The 21,187-nt window shown below is 41.3% G+C and overlaps 1 protein-coding gene across 3 annotated transcripts in view; it reads left to right on the top strand.

Moving 5' to 3' along the window:
* LOC106572912 (laminin subunit alpha-5) overlaps positions 1-21,187 on the top strand; it is a 243,676-nt gene that overhangs the window by 69,520 nt on the left and 152,969 nt on the right. For all 3 annotated transcript variants that reach the window (XM_045696499.1, XM_045696498.1, XM_045696500.1), the window contains exons 3-7: positions 282-399; positions 6,580-6,698; positions 8,486-8,656; positions 12,024-12,121; positions 20,364-20,479. In XM_045696499.1, coding sequence (XP_045552455.1) covers positions 282-399; positions 6,580-6,698; positions 8,486-8,656; positions 12,024-12,121; positions 20,364-20,479 — 622 coding nt within the window. The remainder of the gene's footprint in view (positions 1-281; positions 400-6,579; positions 6,699-8,485; positions 8,657-12,023; positions 12,122-20,363; positions 20,480-21,187) is intronic.

Below are 21,187 nucleotides of genomic sequence, written 5' to 3'. Positions count from 1 at the left end.
ACAGCCCAGGTTAAGGTCTAAATGTTACTGTGTGTGACAATGACATACTAAAAGACAAAGAAGGGGAGTATTCATATTTCAAAAGGAATTTGGAGAATTGCCCTGATATAAACATTCCCTGTGTTTCAGATAAAATCATGACTGTTGGATATTATTTTCTACTAGAAGATTTCTCTCTCTGTTTGTCTCCCCCATCTTTGAGAATTCCCCTAAAAATGGCCCCTTTTCATGCTTCTCTGAAAAGTAAATATTGAATATATTTTAACCTCTTCTTTCTCCAGCTCTTCCACGTGGCCTATGTCCTGATCAAGTTTGCCAACTCTCCTCGACCAGACCTCTGGGTGCTAGAACGTTCCACCGACTTTGGAGAGACCTACCAGCCGTGGCAGTTCTTCGCCTGTGAGTAGGGCTGGGAATTGGACCTCACGATACAGTATTATCACGATACTTAGGTGCTGATGGGTATCGCAATTCTCATGATTCTATATACATTGTGATTCTATATGCATTGTGATTCTCATGATTCTATATGTATTGTGATTCTCATGATTCTATATGTATTGTGATTCTCATGATTCTATATGTATTGTGATTCTCATGATTCTATATGTATTGTGATTCTCATGATTCTATATGCATTGTGATTCTCATGATTCTATATGTATTGTGATTCTCATGATTCTATATGTATTGTGATTCTCATGATTCTATATGCATTGTGATTCTCATGATTCTATATGTATTGTGATTCTCATGATTCTATATGCATTGTGATTCTCATGATTCTATATGTATTGTGATTCTCATGATTCTATATGCATTGTGATTCTCATGATTCTATATGCATTTTGATTCTCCTGATTCTATATGCATTGTGATTCTCATGATTCTATATGCATTGTGATTCTCATGATTCTATATGTATTGTGATTCTCATGATTCTATATGCATTGTGATTCTCATGATTCTATATGTATTGTGATTCTCATGATTCTATATGTATTGTGATTCTCATGATTCTATATGTATTGTGATTCTCATGATTCCATATGAATTGTGATTCTCATGATTCTATATGTATTGTGATTCTCATGATTCCATATGAATTGTGATTCTCATGATTCTATATGCATTTTGATTCTCATGATTTTATATGCATTGTGATTCTCATGATTCTATATGCATTTTGATTCTCATGATTCTATATGCATTGTGATTCTCATGATTCTATATGCATTGTGATTCAATACTCTCGATTCAATACTCTTTTATTGTGACTTGATGTTCCAAACATATTGCTCACTGTAGGTCTGCTGCAAAGAGACAAGAGAGAGACATGAGAAAATGAGTTTTGATCAATCATGGGAAATAAAAGTGTTGGATATTGATAACATGTTGGCTCACTATCTAAGAAGATGTAGAACAAGCTATAGGATGAAAAATACCAGAGTTTTGGCGCAGGTACAGCCGACTAGTGTTAGCTAACGCTACCTAGGGAAAAAAAAACATTTTTTAAAATTGTTATTTTTACAAATCGATACTTGGAGTCAAAGTATCGATATAATATCGTCCAAAAGTAATATTGCGATATGTAACAGTATTGATTTTTCCCCGTCACTACAAGTTCCTGTGACGAGAACTGTTAGACACATTTGACTTCCTGAACTTGACTTTCTGAACTTGACTTCCTGAACTTGGCTTCCTGAACTTGACTTCCTGAACTTGACTTCCTGAACTTGACTTCCTGAACTTGACTTCCTGAACTTGGCTTCCTGAACATTGAGAAGAGAAGGCTCAGGAAGAGGATTAGGTTTGTGTGTTAGTGCAGGTGTCTGGGAAGTTTGATAGATAAACCCCTGAGTTTGTTTTTCACCAAGTTTTGTGTGTGTTTTAGATGTTTGTGATTCTAAAGGTTGTTCCCGGGGGGTTTGGTTTGGAATAACCTTGAGAGGCAGGGGCCATGGGGTGGGTGGGCTCTCACAGAGCTGCTTCCACCTGACTGAAGGCACCAGCTGTCAATCAATAGGTGGGAGACTGGAACATTCCGAGCATTGCTGCCAGCCCACCTCAGCGTCAGTACAGGCCCTGGCTAGATCCGATACAGCTTCGTTATTTTATTATTTTCCTCTTAGGGAAAACACGAGGCAGAGACATATGCCACATTATCATGGTTCAAAAGAAGGTAAAGAGAGAAACGTAAATGGAGGGAGGCAGGGAGGGAGGGGGGGAGAGAGAGCAGCAGCTGTGTTATACAAACTAATGTGTGTTTAAAATAACACATACAGCAGAACGTGATCCTCACACACGCAGAACGTGATCCTAACACACACGCAGAACGTGATCCTAACACACACGCAGAACGTGATCCTAACACACACGCAGAACGTGATCCTAACACACACGCAGAACGTGATCCTAACACACACGCAGAACGTGATCCTAACACACACGCAGAACGTGATCCTAACACACACGCAGAACGTGATCCTAACACACACGCAGAACGTGATCCTAACACACACGCAGAACGTGATCCTAACACACACGCAGAACGTGATCCTAACACACACGCAGAACGTGATCCTAACACACACGCAGAACGTGATCCTAACACAAACGCAGAACGTGATCCTAACACACGCAGAACGTGATCCTAACACACACGCAGAACGTGATCCTAACACACACGCAGAACGTGATCCTAACACACACGCAGAACGTGATCCTAACACAAACGCAGAACGTGATTCTAACACACACGCAGAACGTGATCCTAACACAAACGCAGAACGTGATTCTAACACACACGCAGAACGTGATCCTAACACACACGCAGAACGTGATCCTAACACACACGCAGAACGTGATCCTAACACACACGCAGAACGTGATCCTAACACACACGCAGAACGTGATCCTAACACACACGCAGAACGTGATCCTAACACACACGCAGAACGTGATCCTAACACACATGCAGAACGTGATCCTAACACACACGCAGAACGTGATCCTAACACAAACGCAGAACGTGATCCTAACACAAACGCAGAACGTGATTCTAACACACACGCAGAACGTGATCCTAACACACACGCAGAACGTGATCCTAACACACACGCAGAACGTGATCCTAACACACACGCAGAACGTGATCCTAACACACACGCAGAACGTGATCCAGATGCTTTAAGGAGGAGTTTTCTGGGCGTATTATCAGGGGTCTCTTAAAGAGTGGTGAAGATCAGGCTAACAGCTCGTGGTCCTGAATGGCTCAGTAGGTAGAGCATGGTGCTTGCACCAACCAGGGTTGTGGGTTGGATTCCCGGGGCCACCCATACGTAGAGTGAGTGAGTGAGTGAGAGAGAGAGAGATCTCCCTATACACAGTTATAAAACAGAACAGCAGCAGACCCTTTAGCCCAGGGGGTTTTAACAGCCTGAATTTCCACACCTGCTCTCTCACCTGTAGACGCACGCTGTTGGGGAGTAGTGAATTACACTCTATAATGCCATTTACTAGTCAGTGTTGGAGAGTAGTGAATTACACTCTATAATGCCATTTACTAGTCAGTGTTGGAGAGTAGTGAATTACACTCTATAATGCCATTTACTAGTCAGTGTTGGAGAGTAGTGAATTACACTCTATAATGCCATTTACTAGTCAGTGTTGGGGAGTAGTGAATTACACTCTATAATGCCATTTACTAGTCAGTGTTGGGGAGTAGTGAATTACACTCTATAATGCCATTTACTAATCAGTGTTGGGGAGTAGTGAATTACACTCTATAATGCCATTTACTAGTCAGTGTTGGAGAGTAGTGAATTACACTCTATAATGCCATTTACTAGTCAGTGTTGGGGAGTAGTGAATTACACTCTATAATGCCATTTACTAATCAGTGTTGGGGAGTAGTGAATTACACTCTATAATGCCATTTACTAGTCAGTGTTGGAGAGTAGTGAATTACACTCTATAATGCCATTTACTAGTCAGTGTTGGGGAGTAGTGAATTACACTCTATAATGCCATTTACTAGTCAGTGTTGGGGAGTAGTGAATTACACTCTATAATGCCATTTACTAGTCAGTGTTGGGGAGTAGTGAATTACACTCTATAATGCCATTTACTAATCAGTGTTGGGGAGTAGTGAATTACACTCTATAATGCCATTTACTAGTCAGTGTTGGAGAGTAGTGAATTACACTCTATAATGCCATTTACTAGTCAGTGTTGGGGAGTAGTGAATTACACTCTATAATGCCATTTACTAATCAGTGTTGGGGAGTAGTGAATTACACTCTATAATGCCATTTACTAGTCAGTGTTGGAGAGTAGTGAATTACACTCTATAATGCCATTTACTAGTCAGTGTTGGGGAGTAGTGAATTACACTCTATAATGCCATTTACTAATCAGTGTTGGGGAGTAGTGAATTACACTCTATAATGCCATTTACTAGTCAGTGTTGGAGAGTAGTGAATTACACTCTATAATGCCATTTACTAGTCAGTGTTGGGGAGTAGTGAATTACACTCTATAATGCCATTTACTAATCAGTGTTGGGGAGTAGTGAATTACACTCTATAATGCCATTTACTAGTCAGTGTTGGAGAGTAGTGAATTACACTCTATAATGCCATTTACTAGTCAGTGTTGGGGAGTAGTGAATTACACTCTATAATGCCATTTACTAGTCAGTGTTGGAGAGTAGTGAATTACACTCTATAATGCCATTTACTAGTCAGTGTTGGGGAGTAGTGAATTACACTCTATAATGCCATTTACTAATCAGTGTTGGGGAGTAGTGAATTACACTCTATAATGCCATTTACTAGTCAGTGTTGGAGAGTAGTGAATTACACTCTATAATGCCATTTACTAGTCAGTGTTGGGGAGTAGTGAATTACACTCTATAATGCCATTTACTAGTCAGTGTTGGGGAGTAGTGAATTACACTCTATAATGCCATTTACTAGTCAGTGTTGGGGAGTAGTGAATTACACTCTATAATGCCATTTACTAGTCAGTGTTGGAGAGTAGTGAATTACACTCTATAATGCCATTTACTAATCAGTGTTGGGGAGTAGTGAATTACACTCTATAATGCCATTTACTAATCAGTGTTGGGGAGTAGTGAATTACACTCTATAATGCCATTTACTAGTCAGTGTTGGGGAGTAGTGAATTACACTCTATAATGCCATTTACTAATCAGTGTTGGGGAGTAGTGAATTACACTCTATAATGCCATTTACTAGTCAGTGTTGGAGAGTAGTGAATTACACTCTATAATGCCATTTACTAGTCAGTGTTGGGGAGTAGTGAATTACACTCTATAATGCCATTTACTAATCAGTGTTGGGGAGTAGTGAATTACACTCTATAATGCCATTTACTAATCAGTGTTGGGGAGTAGTGAATTACACTCTATAATGCCATTTACTAATCAGTGTTGGGGAGTAGTGAATTACACACTATAATGCCATTTACTAATCAGTGTTGGGGAGTAGTGAATTACACTCTATAATGCCATTTAGTAAACAACGTTGACTTCAGCAAACCGCTTGCCCACACAACGCCATTCACGTGGTCTGCGGTTGTGAGGCCGTTTGGTAGAGAAATTAACGTTACATTCTCTGCCAACAGCTCTGGTGGACATCCCTGCAGTCAGCATGCCAATTACACACTCCTTTAACTTGAGACATCTGTGGCATTGTGTTGTGTGACAAAACTGCACATTTTAGAGTGACCTTTTATTGTACCCAGCACAAGGTGCACCTGTGTAATGATCATGCTGTTGAGTCAGGTGGATATATAACCTTGGCAAAGGAGAAATGTTCACTAACAGGGATGTAAACATATTTGGGCACAACATTTGAGAGAAATACAATTTTTTTTGTGCATATGGAAAATTTGAGGGATCTTTTTATTTCAACTCAGCACTTTAAATGTTGTGTTTTATATTTTTGTTCAGTGTTGCTTTTTTTTAAGGGAGGCTTTAGTGAAGTTTAACTTCTTCCAGTGTGAAGAAATTGGTAGCTTGGTCAACTACATTTTCAGAGTAGCTTCCCCAACACTGTTACTGAACCAACACCCATCTCAGTGTATTTATGTTTTTTTGTGTATTTATGTGTGTTTGTGTATTTATGTGTGTTTGTGTATTTATATGTGTTTGTGTATTTATGTTTTTTTGTGTATTTATGTGTGTTTGTGTATTTATGTGTGATTGTGTATTTGTGTGTGTTTGTGTATTTATATGTATTTGTGTATTTATATGTGTATGTGTTTGTGTATTTATATGTGTATGTGTTTGTGTATTTATATGTTTATTTGTTTGTGTATTTATATGATTTTGTGTATTTATATGTGTTTGTGTATTTGTGTGTATTAATGTGTGTTTGTGTATTTATGTGTGTTTGTGTATTTATGTGTGTTTGTGTATTTATGTGTGTTTGTGTATTTATGTGTGTTTGTGTATTTATGTGTGTTTGTGTATTTATGTGTGTATGTGTATTTATGTGTGTTTGTGTATTTATGTGTGTATGTGTATTTATGTGTGTATGTGTGTTTTAACAGCTTCTAAGAGAGACTGCACTGAGCGCTTCGGACAGCGAAGCATCGAACGGATCAACTCCGACAACGACGTCATCTGTACCACTGAATACTCCCGCATCGTACCCCTGGAGAATGGAGAGGTACAGTGTTGTGTGTATATGTGTGTGTGTACATACAGCATGTGTGCATATGAGCGTTACAGCGTCTGTGTGTGTGTGTGTGTGTGTCTGTGTGTCTGTGTGTTTTTGTGTGACAGTGTCTGTCTTTGTGAGTGTGACAGCGTCTGTGTGTACAGTCGTGGCCAAAAGTTTTGAGAATGACACAAATATTAATTTTCACAAAGTCTGCTGCCTCAGTTTGTATGATGGCAATTTGCATATACTCCAGAATGTTATGAAGAGTGATCAGATGAATTGCAATTAATTGCAAAGTCCCTCTTTGCCATGCAAATGAACTGAATCCCCAAAAAACATTTCCACTGCATTTCAGCCCTGCCACAAAAGGACCAGCTGACATCATGTCAGTGATTCTCTCGTTAACACAGGTGTGAGTGTTGACGAGGACAAGGCTGGAGATCACTCTGTCTTGCTGATTGAGTTCGAATAACAGACTGGAAGCTTCAAAAGGAGGGTGGTGCTTGGAATCATTGTTCTTCCTCTGTCAACCATGGTTACCTGCAAGGAAACATGTGCCGTCATCATTGCTTTACACAAAAAAGGGCTCGGCTCCACAGGCAAGGATATTGCTGCCAGTAAGATTGCACCTAAATCAACCATTTATCGAATCATCAAGAACTTCAAGGAGAGCGGTTCAATTGTTGTGAAGAAGGCTTCAGGGCGCCCAAGAAAGTCCAGCAAGCGCCAGGACCGTCTCCTAAAGTTGATTCAGCTGCGGGATCAGGGCACCACCAGTACAGAGTTTGCTCAGGAATGGCAGCAGGCAGGTGTGAGTGCATCTGGACGCACAGTGAGGCTAAGACTTTTGGAGGATGGCCGGGTGTCAAGAAGGGCAGCAAAGAAGCCATTTCTGTCCAGGAAAAACATCAGGGACAGACTGATATTCTGCAAAAGGTACAGGGATTGGACTGCTGAGGACTGGGGTAAAGTCATTTTCTCTGATGAATCCCCTTGCCGATTGTTTGGGGAATCTGGAAAAAAGCTTGTCCGGAGAAGACAAGGTGAGTGCTACCATCAGTCCTGTGTCATGCCAACAGTAAAGCATCCTGAGACCATTCATGTGTGGGGTTGCTTCTCAGCCAAGGGAGTGGGCTCACTCACAATTTTGCCTAAGAACACAGCCATGAATAAAGAATGGTACCAACACATCCTCTGAGAGCAACTTCTCCCAATCATCCAGGAACAGTTTGGTGATGAACAATGCCTTTTCCAGCATGATGGAGCACCTTGCCATAAGGCAAAAGTGATAACTAAGTGGCTCGGGGAACAAAACATCGATATTTTGGGTCCATGGCCAGGAAACTCCCCAGACCTTAATCCCATTGAGAACTTGTGGTCGATCCTCAAGAGGCGGGTGGACAAACAAAAACCCACAAATTCTGACAAACTCCAGGCGTTGATTATGCAAGAATGGGCTGCCATCAGTCAGGATGTGGCCCAGAAGTTAATTGACAGCATGCCAGGGTGGATTGCAGACGCCTTGAAAAAGAAGGGTCAACACTGCAAATATTGACTCTTTGCATCAACTTCATGTAATTGTCAATAAAAGCCTTTCGACACTTATGAAATGCTTGTAATTATACTTCAGTATTCCATAGTAACATCTGACAAAAATATCTAAAGACACTGAAGCAGCAAACTTTGTGAAAATGTAAATTTGTGTCATTCTCAAAACTTTTGGCCACGGCTGTATGCTGTTTGCTGTATACATACTGTATGTGTGTGTTTGTGTCATCGTCCCTCTCTCCCAGGTGGTGGTGTCTCTAGTGAACGGGCGTCCCGGGGCGATGAACTTCTCCTACTCCCCAGTCCTGAGGGATTTCACCAAGGCCACCAACATCCGCCTCCGCTTCCTCAGAACCAACACACTTCTGGGACACCTGATGGGCAAGGCCCTCCGCGACCCCACTGTCACACGCAGGGTGGGTACTGGGTTAGGGTACTGGGTTAGGGTACTGGGTTAGGGTACTGGGTAGTGGATACTGGGTTAGGGTACTGGGTAGTGGATACTGGGTTAGGGTACTGGGTTAGGGTACTGGGTAGTGGATACTGGGTAGTGGGTACTGGGTTAGGGTACTGGGTTAGGGTACTGGGTAGTGGATACTGGGTTAGGGTACTGGGTTAGGGTACTGGGTTAGGATACTGGGTTAGGGTACTGGGTTAGGATACTGAATTAGGGTACTGAGTTAGGATACTGGGTTAGGGTACTGGGTTAGGGTACTGGGTTAGGGTACTGGGTTAGGATACTGGGTTAGGGTACTGGGTTAGGGTACTGGGTTAGGATACTGGGTTAGGGTACTGGGTTAGGGTACTGGGTTAGGGTACTGGGTAGTGGATACTGGGTAGTGGATACTGGGTAGTGGATTAGAATACTGGGTTAGGGTACTGGGTTAGGGTACTGGGTTAGGATACTGGGTTAGGGTACTGGGTTAGGGTACTGGGTTAGGGTACTGGGTTAGGGTACTGGGTTTGGGTACTGGGTTTGGGTAATGGGTTAGGGTACTGGGTTAGGATACTGGGTTAGGGTACTGGGTTAGGGTACTGGGTTAGGATACTGGGTTAGGGTACTGGGTAGTGGATTAGAATACTGGGTTAGGGTACTGGGTTAGGGTACTGGGTTAGGATACTGGGTTAGGATACTGGGTTAGGGTACTGGGTTAGGATACTGGGTTAGGGTACTGGGTTAGGGTACTGGGTTAGGGTACTGGGTTAGGATACTGGGTTAGGGTACTGGGTAGTGGATACTGGGTAGTGGATACTGGGTTAGGGTACTGGGTAGTGGATACTGGGTTAGGGTACTGGGTTAGGGTACTGGGTTAGGGTACTGGGTTAGGGTACTGGGTAGTGGATACTGGGTTAGGGTACTGGGTTAGGATACTGGGTTAGGGTACTGGGTTAGGATACTGAGTTAGGGTACTGAGTTAGGATACTGGGTTAGGGTACTGAGTTAGGGTACTGGGTTAGGGTACTGGGTTAGGGTACTGGGTTAGGGTACTGGGTTAGGATACTGGGTTAGGGTACTGGGTTAGGATACTGGGTTAGGGTACTGGGTTAGGATACTGGGTTAGGGTACTGGGTTAGGATACTGGGTTAGGATACTGGGTTAGGGTACTGGGTTAGGATACTGGGTTAGGGTACTGGGTTAGGGTACTGGGTTAGGATACTGGGTTAGGGTACTGGGTAGTGGATTAGAATACTGGGTTAGGGTACTGGGTTAGGGTACTGGGTTAGGATACTGGGTTAGGATACTGGGTTAGGGTACTGGGTTAGGATACTGGGTTAGGGTACTGGGTTAGGGTACTGGGTTAGGATACTGGGTTAGGGTACTGGGTTAGGGTACTGGGTTAGGATACTGGGTTAGGGTACTGGGTAGTGGATACTGGGTAGTGGATACTGGGTTAGGGTACTGGGTAGTGGATACTGGGTTGGGGTACTGGGTTAGGGTACTGGGTTAGGGTACTGGGTTAGGGTACTGGGTAGTGGATACTGGGTTAGGGTACTGGGTTAGGGTACTGGGTTAGGGTACTGGGTTAGGATACTGAGTTAGGGTACTGAGTTAGGATACTGGGTTAGGGTACTGAGTTAGGGTACTGGGTTAGGGTACTGGGTTAGGGTACTGGGTTAGGGTACTGGGTTAGGATACTGGGTTAGGGTACTGGGTTAGGATATTGGGTTAGGGTACTGGGTTAGGGTACTGGGTTAGGGTACTGGGTTAGGATACTGGGTTAGGGTACTGGGTTAGGATACTGGGTTAGGGTACTGGGTTAGGATACTGGGTTAGGATACTGGGTTAGGGTACTGGGTTAGGATACTGGGTTAGGGTACTGGGTTAGGGTACTGGGTTAGGATACTGGGTTAGGATACTGGGTTAGGGTACTGGGTTAGGGTACTGTGTTAGGGTACTGAGTTAGGATACTGGGTTAGGGTACTGAGTTAGGGTGCTGAGTTAGGGTAGTGAGTTAGGGTGCTGAGTTAGGTTTGTGGTTAGGGTACTGGGTTGTGGGTACAGAACCAACACCCTCCTGGGGCACCTGATGGGCAAGGCCCTCCGTGACCCAACCATCAGACACAGGGTGGGTACTACTGGGTAGGGGGTGAGAGGGTAGGGGGAAGGAGGGAGAGAAGGGGGAGAGGGTAGGGGGGCAGGAGGTAGAGAAGGGGTGAGAGGGTAGGGGGCAGGAGGTAGAGAAGGGGTCAGAGGGTAGGGGGGCAGGAGGTAGAGAAGGGGTCAGAGGGTAGGGGGGCAGGAGGTAGAGAAGGGGTCAGAGGGTAGGGGGGGCAGGAGGTAGAGAAGGGGTGAGAGGGTAGGGGGGCAGGAGGTAGAGAAGGGGTGAGAGGGTAGGGGGGGCAGGAGGTAGAGAAGGGGTGAGAGGGTAGGGGGGCAGGAGGTAGAGAAGGGGTCAGAGGGTAGGGGGGCAGGAGGTAGAGAAGGGGTCAGAGGGTAGGGGGGCAGGAGGTAGAGAAGGGGTGAGAGGGTAGGGGGCAGGATGTATAAAAGGGGTGAGAGGGTAGGGGGCAGGAGGTAGAGAAGGGGTCAGAGGGTAGGGGGGCAGGAGAAGGGGTGAGAGGGTAGGGGGGCAGGAGGTAGAGAAGGGGTCAGAGGGTAGGGGGGCAGGAGAAGGGGTGAGAGGGTAGGGGGGCAGGAGGTAGAGAAGGGGTGAGAGGGTAGGGGGGCAGGAGAAGGGGTGAGAGGGTAGGGGGGCAGGAGGTAGAGAAGGGGTGAGAGGGTAGGGTGCAGGAGAAGGGGTGAGAGGGTAGGGGGGCAGGAGAAGGGGTGAGAGGGTAGGGGGGCAGGAGGTAGAGAAGGGGTGAGAGGGTAGGGGGGCAGGAGAAGGGGTGAGAGGGTAGGGGGGGCAGGAGGTAGAGAAGGGGTGAGAGGGTAGGGGGTAGGGGGGTGAGAAGGGGCGAGAGGGTAGGGGGGCAGGAGGTAGAGAAGGGGTGAGAGGGTAAGGGGGCAGGAGGTAGAGAAGGGGTGAGAGGGTAGGGGGGTAGGGGGTAGGAGGTAGAGAAGGGGTGAGAGGGTAGGGGCAGGAGGTAGAGAAGGGGTGAGAGGGTAGGGGCAGGAGGTAGAGAAGGGGTGAGAGGGTAGGGGGGTAGGAGGTAGAGAAGGGGTGAGAGGGTAAGGGGGTAGGAGGTAGAGAAGGGGTGAGAGGGTAGGAGGTAGGGGGTAGGAGGTAGAGAAGGGGTGAGAGGGTAGGGGGCAGGAGGTAGAGAAGGGGTGTCAATTTGATCTAATTTGATCACTTGTCAATTTGATCTAATGTCTTCGTGCTCTGCCTGTCTCTGCAGTATTACTACAGTATTAAGGACATCAGTATTGGAGGACGCTGTGTGTGTAACGGACACGCTGAGGCCTGCGACCCACACGACCCCAACGACCCTTACAAGTAAGAAGGACAGTCTCACTATACACTAATAGATGATAGTTTATAGAATATACATTACTACTCCTCAATAGATTCTGTAGAGATTACTACACCTCAATATATTTTGTAGAGATTACTACACCTCAATATATTCTGTAGAGATTACTACACATCAATATATTCTGTAGAGATTACTACACCTCAATATATTCTGTAGAGATTACTACACCTCAATATATTCTGTAGAGATTACTACACATCAATATATTCTGTAGAGATTACTACACCTCAATATATTCTGTAGAGATTACTACACCTCAATATATTCTGTAGAGATTACTACACATCAATATATTCTGTAGAGATTATTACACCTCAATATATTCTGTAGAGATTACTACTCCTCAATAGATTCTGTAGAGATTACTACTCCTCAATAGATTATGTAGAGATTACTACACCTCAATAGATTCTGTAGAGATTACTACACCTCAATAGATTATGTAGAGATTATTACACCTCAATATATTCTATAGAGATTACTACACCTCAATATATTCTGTAGAGATTACTACACCTCAATATATTCTGTAGAGATTACTACACCTCAATATATTCTGTAGAGATTACTACACCTCAATATATTCTGTAGAGATTACTACTCCTCTATATATTCTGTAGAGATTACTACACATCAATATATTCTGTAGAGATTACTACACCTCAATATATTCTGTAGAGATTACTACTCCTCTATATATTCTGTAGAGATTACTACACATCAATATATTCTGTAGAGATTACTACACCTCAATATATTCTGTAGAGATTACTACACCTCAATATATTCTGTAGAGTTTACTACACCTCAATAGATTCTGTAGAGATTACTACACCTCAATATATTCTGTAGAGATTACTACTCCTCTAGATTCTGTAGATCTATTAGAATGAATCTTCCGGAACATTCACACCTAGCTAAAATGTTAAATCAGCAAACAGGCTGGACACTTTCCTACTTTCCTCAGTCACATTTCCGTCTCTAATTTTCATATAGAAAAATATACTTTTTTAGATTTTCCATATTGGTGCCGCTCGAGGAGCCTAATACTACACCTCCAATCTATGGAGACATATTCATTATGTTGCTGGAAAAACAGCATGTTCGAGTCCCTCGTGGGAATCGGCCCCAGTAAATTGCTGTGTAGAAAATCTAATATCCTAAAAGCTCCTCATATTGTGCTGTAAGTCTGCGCTGTCTTGGTATTTCAGGATATGGCGTTTTGGGTCTACTACTTTCAAGAACATCATAGTATTGTAAACTTAGTTTGATTTATATTGATAATTAGATTCTAGAGCAATTCGGAAACAAAAATGAATTATTAATTAATAAATTATTTTTATTATTATTATGTTTGAAATTACTTTTCTTTTGTATTCTTTCTTTCTTCAATTGAACTTTATTTGACACCGGTTTATGAGTCATTAGCAGGTTTAGGGATTAGATTTGTCCATTAATCCTGTTTTATTTATTCTATCAACATTGTAGAAACTGGATATAGGTCTTAGTAGCTGTTCTGAGAACACTAAAATCACAATGTTTCCATTTCTACAGTAATTAAAACGACCTAAATGTCGTCCTTTAACCATACGGATATTTTATACAATATTCTGAATTTATGAACACATTTATTCAGGGCATATGGCCTAAGTGAACCAATTTCTCAAAAATCTATAGGCCTACAGTATGTAACATTTTCGGTGCATATGAATGAATGCAGCACATGCTTCTTGAGACTTGTCCAATCGCAGGCATGTCACGGGCGGCGTAAGGGTTGGACCAAGGTGCAGCGGGAATGTGTATACTCATATTCTTTTTATTAGGTAGAAAGAAGGAAAACCAAAACAAAAGTATACAAAAAAAAAACAACGACGACAAACAGTCCTGTAAGGCTTACAGCTATACAAAGAACAACTACCCACAAATCCCGTAGAAAAAACACCCCTCTTAAATAAGGTCTTCCCTGTGGCTCAGTTGGTAGAGCATGGTGTTTGCAACGCCAGCATGGTGTGTGCAACGCCAGGGTTGTGGGTTTGATTCCCACGGGGGGCCAGTATATAAAAAAAAAAAAAAATGCATGAAATGAAAATGAAATGTATGTATTCACTACTGTAAGTCGCTCTGGATAAGAGCGTCTGTAAAATGTAAATGTAAGTAGAAGCAACGAGGAGCAGCTGCTTCCAATTGAAGGTCAACCCCATTAACTAAACATAGAAATAGAAAGACTAGAACTAACATTGAAATAAACTGACAAGAACATAGCCCAACAAACCCTGAAACACTCTAAACAAACACCCCTCTTACATAGGAACATAGCCCAACAAACCCCCGAACCACATAAAACAAACACGTCCTGACCAAACTGCAATAACAAATAACCCCTTATACTGGTCAGGACGTGACAATGCAGCTCAGATACATTTTTTTTGTTATAGACAAAGAAGAGATATCAAGGTGTGAAATAATATTATCATGGGCTACTGAATCTATTTAACACATTGAGGCGGTGCTTTGTTACCTTCCAGACCTCCTTGGTTACTGCAGCTATTGTTTCAGTCTGTGTTGATTTTTCTGAGACTGCGTCCTAAGTGGCACCCTATTCCCTACATAGTGCACTACTTTTCACCAAAGAGCTTTGGGAATAGTGTGTCATTTGAGACACAACCATTGTTTTAGCTCTGTTTTTGCCCCCCTCAGTGCCAGCTTGTATGCGGTGGTGTATACAGACTGTTCAAAGTACCTATTAGAGCCATAAAGAGGATTTATCTTGTTGTTTATCATAATAATGTTCCCTCTAGCTAGGGGTTTAAAGAGTCACCTTCCTGTTCTAAACACAGGCAGGGCGTTGATTAGTGGAAGGACTGCTTCAGCTGGTGCCAACTTATTCACAATAACAACGCCTATATGCAAAGTGTTCTGTGATTTGTCAAAACACATGTCTTAAAGTAGAGAGAGAGAGAGAGAGAGAGAGAGAGAGAGAGAGAGAGAGAAAACACTTTTGTTTTATCATATCAAGACCATTTGCTTATAAATCAACTTGTGTTAGGCTGTTCTGTCTAAAAGCTCTGCTTCAACAGTTGACCTCCAATATCTCTGGGGTATTGGGTTATATATCCACAGCCATTGGATGCTCGGAAGTCCTGCCTTAACGCTCATTCGCTGATCGGGCTGTCCGTAAATTTGTGGCGGGAACGGTACATTACAAGCTTTACTCCTCGATCATCTCTACAGCGTCATCTGAATATGTGTGCAACAAAACTTTAACATTCACCTTCTGCTACCATTTCTGTCAAGCCGTCATCTACACATACAATTTGATGCATACTTTAGAATAAATTCAACATATGCACCACACAGAACTAGGGCTGTGGCGGTCACGAAATTTCGTCACGCGGTTAATTAACATAAACATGTTTAGCATATCCTGACTTCCACACACATAGCCAACAAGTCATTTTAAAAAGTGTAATAAATCCATGTAATATAGCCTAGACCTTCACAATAAATACATTATTTATTTTAGACAGGTCTAAAGAAACATGATATGAAGAAAATGTCGTCTATTTCAGAAGAACAGAATAGCATACTCTGAGTTGTCCTCATGTTAGGTCCTGATCTGGCTATGCCAAATGGCTGTGGGCTACATTAGTTCATTTAGCAGACAAGATTTGCTTATAATTCTGTGGCGTTATTTTATATTATTTTATAGTATGAAGAATACAATTCTTCATACTATAATGAAGAATTTTCTCCAAACGATTTGAGGGAGTGCGCTCATGCAGTTATTCTATGTTGAGCGGTTAACATAGAAACAGGTCCTCCTATATGCTTAATTTAGAGTTATTAATTCACCGGACGTGCTACCTGTCCCAGACCTGTTGTCCCAGACCTGCTGGAACCCTGACCTGTTCACCGGACGTGCTACCTGTCCCAGACCTGTTGGAACCCTGACCTGTTCACCGGACGTGCTACCTGTCCCAGACCTGTTGTCCCAGACCTGCTGGAACCCTGACCTGTTCACCGGACGTGCTACCTGTCCCAGACCTGTTGTCCCAGACCTGCTGGAACCCTGACCTGTTCACCGGACGTGCTACCTGTCTCAGACCTGTTGTCCCAGACCTGCTGGAACCCTGACCTATTCACCGGACGTGCTACCTGTCCCAGACCTGCTGTTTTCAACTCTCTAGAGACAGCAGGAGCGGTAGAGATACTCTCAAAGATCGGCTATGAAAAAGCCAACTGACACTTACTCTTGTGTTACTGACTTGTTGCACCCTCGACCCTCGAACTACTATGATTATTATTATTTGACAATGCTGGTCATTTATGAACATTTGAACATCTAGGCCATGTGCTGTTATAATCTCCACCCAGCACAGCCAGAAGAGGACTGGCCACCCCTCATAGCCTGGTTCCTCTCTAGGTTTCTTCCTAGGTTTTGGCCTTTCTAGGGAGTTTTTCCTAGCCACAGTGCTTCTACACCTGCATTGCTTGCTGTTTGGGGTTTTAGGCTGGGTTTCTGTACAGCACTTTATGATATCAGCTGATGTAAGAAGGGCTATATAAATACATTTGATTTGATTTGATTAATGTAACTTTGGTTGTTCTACAAATGTTGGGCTGTATGTTTTGATGTTTAATACATTATAAGGCTGCATGATGAGACTCTAATGATTTGAAAAAAGTTGCTTGAAAAGCAAGATGCTCTGCTTTGTTTTTTTTGCGCAGGCTGTACACACTTCATCAGTCTCTCATTCACAATTTGACAAGCACTTGACACAGCGGCATCCCCTTTGTGGCCATAACGCACCATAAAAAAATATTTTGCGGCCTGGTCTTTTGCGGCCCTATGGGACTCCCAGTCACGGCCGGTTGTGATACAGCCTGGATTTGAACCAGGGTGTCTGTAGTGACGCCTCTAGCACTGAGATGCAGTGCCTTAGAACCGCTGCACCACACAGGAGCCCTCATATTACAAGGAAGATGGGACCCACCCAAATTTTTGGGTTCCTGGATCCTTTCACAGCATTATAAGGCTGCGTTGAGACATTGACTTGTAATCAGAGCAATCTTCACAGTATTGTATCAGCAGTCTCTTGACCTTTAGTTATTACCCATATAACCCCTATAAATCTGTTATTACACCAGATTATATATATAGCCCCTATAAATCTGTTATTACACCAGATTATATATATAGCCCCTATAAATCTGTTATTACACCAGATTATATATAACTTCTCTAAATCTGTTATTACACCAGATTATATATAACCCCTATAAATCTGTTATTACACCAGATTATATATAACCCCTATAAATCTGTTATTACACCAGATTATATATATAACCCCTATAAATCTGTTATTACACCAGATTATATATATAGCCCCTATAAATCTGTTATTACACCAGATTATATATATAGCCCCTATAAATCTGTTATTACACCAGATTATATATATAGCCCCTATAAATCTGTTATTACACCAGATTATATATATAGCCCCTATAAATCTGTTATTACACCAGATGTATATATAACCCCTATAAATCTGTTATTACACCAGATTATATATATTGCCCCTATAAATCTGTTATTACACCAGATTATATATATATAGCCCCTATAAATCTGTTATTACACCAGATTATATATATAGCCCCTATAAATCTGTTATTACACCAGATTATATATATAACCCCTATAAATCTGTTATTTTACCAGATTATATATAACCCCTATAAATCTGTTATTACACCAGTTTATATATATAACCCCTATAAATCTGTTATTACACCAGATTATATATATAACCCCTATAAATCTGTTATTACACCAGATTATATATAACCCCTATAAATCTGTTATTACACCAGATTATATATAACCCCTATAAATCTGTTATTACACCAGATTATATATATAGCCCCTATAAATCTGTTATTACACCAGATTATATATATATAGCCCCTATAAATCTGTTATTACACCAGATTATATATATAGCCCCCTATAAATCTGTTATTACACCAGATTATATATATAACCCCTATAAATCTGTTATTTTACCAGATTATATATAACCCCTATAAATCTGTTATTACACCAGTTTATATATATAACCCCTATAAATCTGTTATTACACCAGATTATATATATAGCCCCTATAAATCTGTTATTACACCAGATTATATATATATAACCCCTATAAATCTGTTATTACACCAGTTTATATATATAACCCCTATAAATCTGTTATTACACCAGATGATATATATAACCCCTATAAATCTGTTATTACACCAGATGATATATATAACCCCTATAAATCTGTTATTACACCAGATGATATATATAACCCCTATAAATCTGTTATTTTACCAGATTATATATAACCCCTATAAATCTGTTATTACACCAGATTATATATATAGCCCCTATAAATCTGTTATTACACCAGATTATATATATATAGCCCCTATAAATCTGTTATTACACCAGATTATATATATAGCCCCTATAAATCTGTTATTACACCAGATTATATATATAGCCCCTATAAATCTGTTATTACACCAGATTATATATATAGCCCCTATAAATCTGTTATTACACCAGATTATATATAACCCCTATAAATCTGTTATTACACCAGATGATATATATAACCCCTATAAATCTGTTATTACACCAGATTATATATAACCCCTATAAATCTGTTATTACACCAGATTATATATAACCCCTATAAATCTGTTATTACACCAGATTATATATATAGCCCCTATAAATCTGTTATTACACCAGATTATATATATATAGCTCCTATAAATCTGTTATTACACCAGATTATATATATAGCCCCTATAAATCTGTTATTACACCAGATTATATATATAACCCCTATAAATCTGTTATTTCACCAGATTATATATAACCCCTATAAATCTGTTATTTTACCAGATTATATATAACCCCTATAAATCTGTTATTACACCAGATTATATATATAACCCCTATAAATCTGTTATTACACCAGATGATATATATAACCCCTATAAATCTGTTATTACACCAGATTATATATATATAGCCCCTATAAATCTGTTATTACACCAGATGATATATATAACCCCTATAAATCTGTTATTACACCAGATGATATATATAACCCCTATAAATCTGTTATTACACCAGATTATATATATAACCCCTATAAATCTGTTATTACACCAGATGATATATATAACCCCTATAAATCTGTTATTACACCAGATTATATATATATAGCCCCTATAAATCTGTTATTACACAAGATGATATATATAACCCCATAAATCTGTTATTACACCAGATTATATATAATAGCCCCTATAAATCTGTTATTACACCAGATGATATATATAACCCCATAAATCTGTTATTACACCAGATTATATATATAGCCCCTATAAATCTGTTATTACACCAGATTATATATATATAGCCCCTATAAATCTGTTATTACACCAGATGATATATATAACCCCTATAAATCTGTTATTACACCAGTTTATATATATAACCCCTATAAATCTGTTATTACACCAGAAATGGGTTTGTGAACTTTGAGAATACACTGTATATGGCTGTACATGCTTTTGTCCTTGAATGACCAGATTAATGCAGCAGTTTTGTTTCTTCTTCCTGATCTGTTTTGTCCACGCTGTGTAAACAGCAGATTGTTCATATTAAATGGGATTAAGCAGGGTGAAGTTCTGAGACTGTAGAGGGATTAACTCTTTTATGGATAGATCAGGTTTCTCTCCAGGTTTACAACTGACCGGATTGGGCACAGTTCTCCATGTCCTCTCTGACGGCACTAAAGAAGTTTAAAAGAGTTCGAGGAATTTTGAATTTTTGCTAAAAATTGTGTTTTTTGGTAACAATGGGATGTTAGAACGCAAGGCGCTATTTATCTGAAGAAGAGCTGTCACAGAGCTGCAGCACACACACACACACACACACACACACACACACACACACACACACACACACACACACACACACACACACATTTGTAATGTACTGGATCAGAAGTAGGCTTTCCTTCTCAAGAGCTGTCAAAGTTAGAGAACTACAGATATAGAAAGTCTCAGTTTTGTCTGTGTATTCATCCATGTTTGTTTATCTGTTGACATGTGTGTTGTCTCCTCTAGACTGCAGTGTGATTGCCAGCACAACACTTGTGGGAGGTCATGTGACCAGTGTTGCCCCGGATTCAACCAGCTACCATGGAAACCAGCGACCATTTACAAGGCTAACGAGTGTGAACGTGCGTGTTACCACACCCTTACCCCTTCACCCCACCGCGCACGCACGCACACACACACACACACACACACACACACACACACACACACACACACACACACACACACACACACACACACACACACACCATCGGCTCTCTCTCTGGCTGTCTCAGTAAACCTCTATCCCCTAGGATCAGTCTCAGTAACTATCCTCTAGGATCAGTCTCAGTAACTATCCTCTAGGATCAGTCTCAGTAACTATCCTCTAGGATCAGTCTCAGTAACTATCCTCTAGGATCAGTCTCAGTAACTATCCCCTAGGATCAGTCTCAGTAACTATCCCCTAGGATCAGGCTCAGTAACTATCCTCTAGGATCAGTCTCAGTAACTATCCTATAGGATCAGTCTCAGTAACTATCCTCTAGGATCAGTCTCAGTAACTATCCCCTAGGATCAGTCTCAGTAACTATCCTCTAGGATCAGTCTCAGTAACTATCCTCTAGGATCAGTCTCAGTAACTATCCTCTAGGATCAGTCTCAGTAACTATCCTCTAGGATCAGTCTCAGTAACTATCCTCTAGGATCAGTCTCAGTAACTATCCTCTAGGATCAGTCTCAGTAACTATGCTCTAGGATCAGTCTCAGTAACTATCCTCTAGGATCAGTCTCAGTAACTATCCCCTAGGATCAGTCTCAGTAACTATCCCCTAGGATCAGTCTCAGTAACT

The sequence above is a fragment of the Salmo salar genome, chromosome ssa15 (genome assembly GCF_905237065.1).
Source record: "Salmo salar chromosome ssa15, Ssal_v3.1, whole genome shotgun sequence".
NCBI classification, from domain to species: Eukaryota; Metazoa; Chordata; class Actinopteri; order Salmoniformes; family Salmonidae; genus Salmo; species Salmo salar.
Note: the sequence above shows the minus strand (reverse complement) of the source record. Positions and strands in the feature narration are given on the sequence as shown.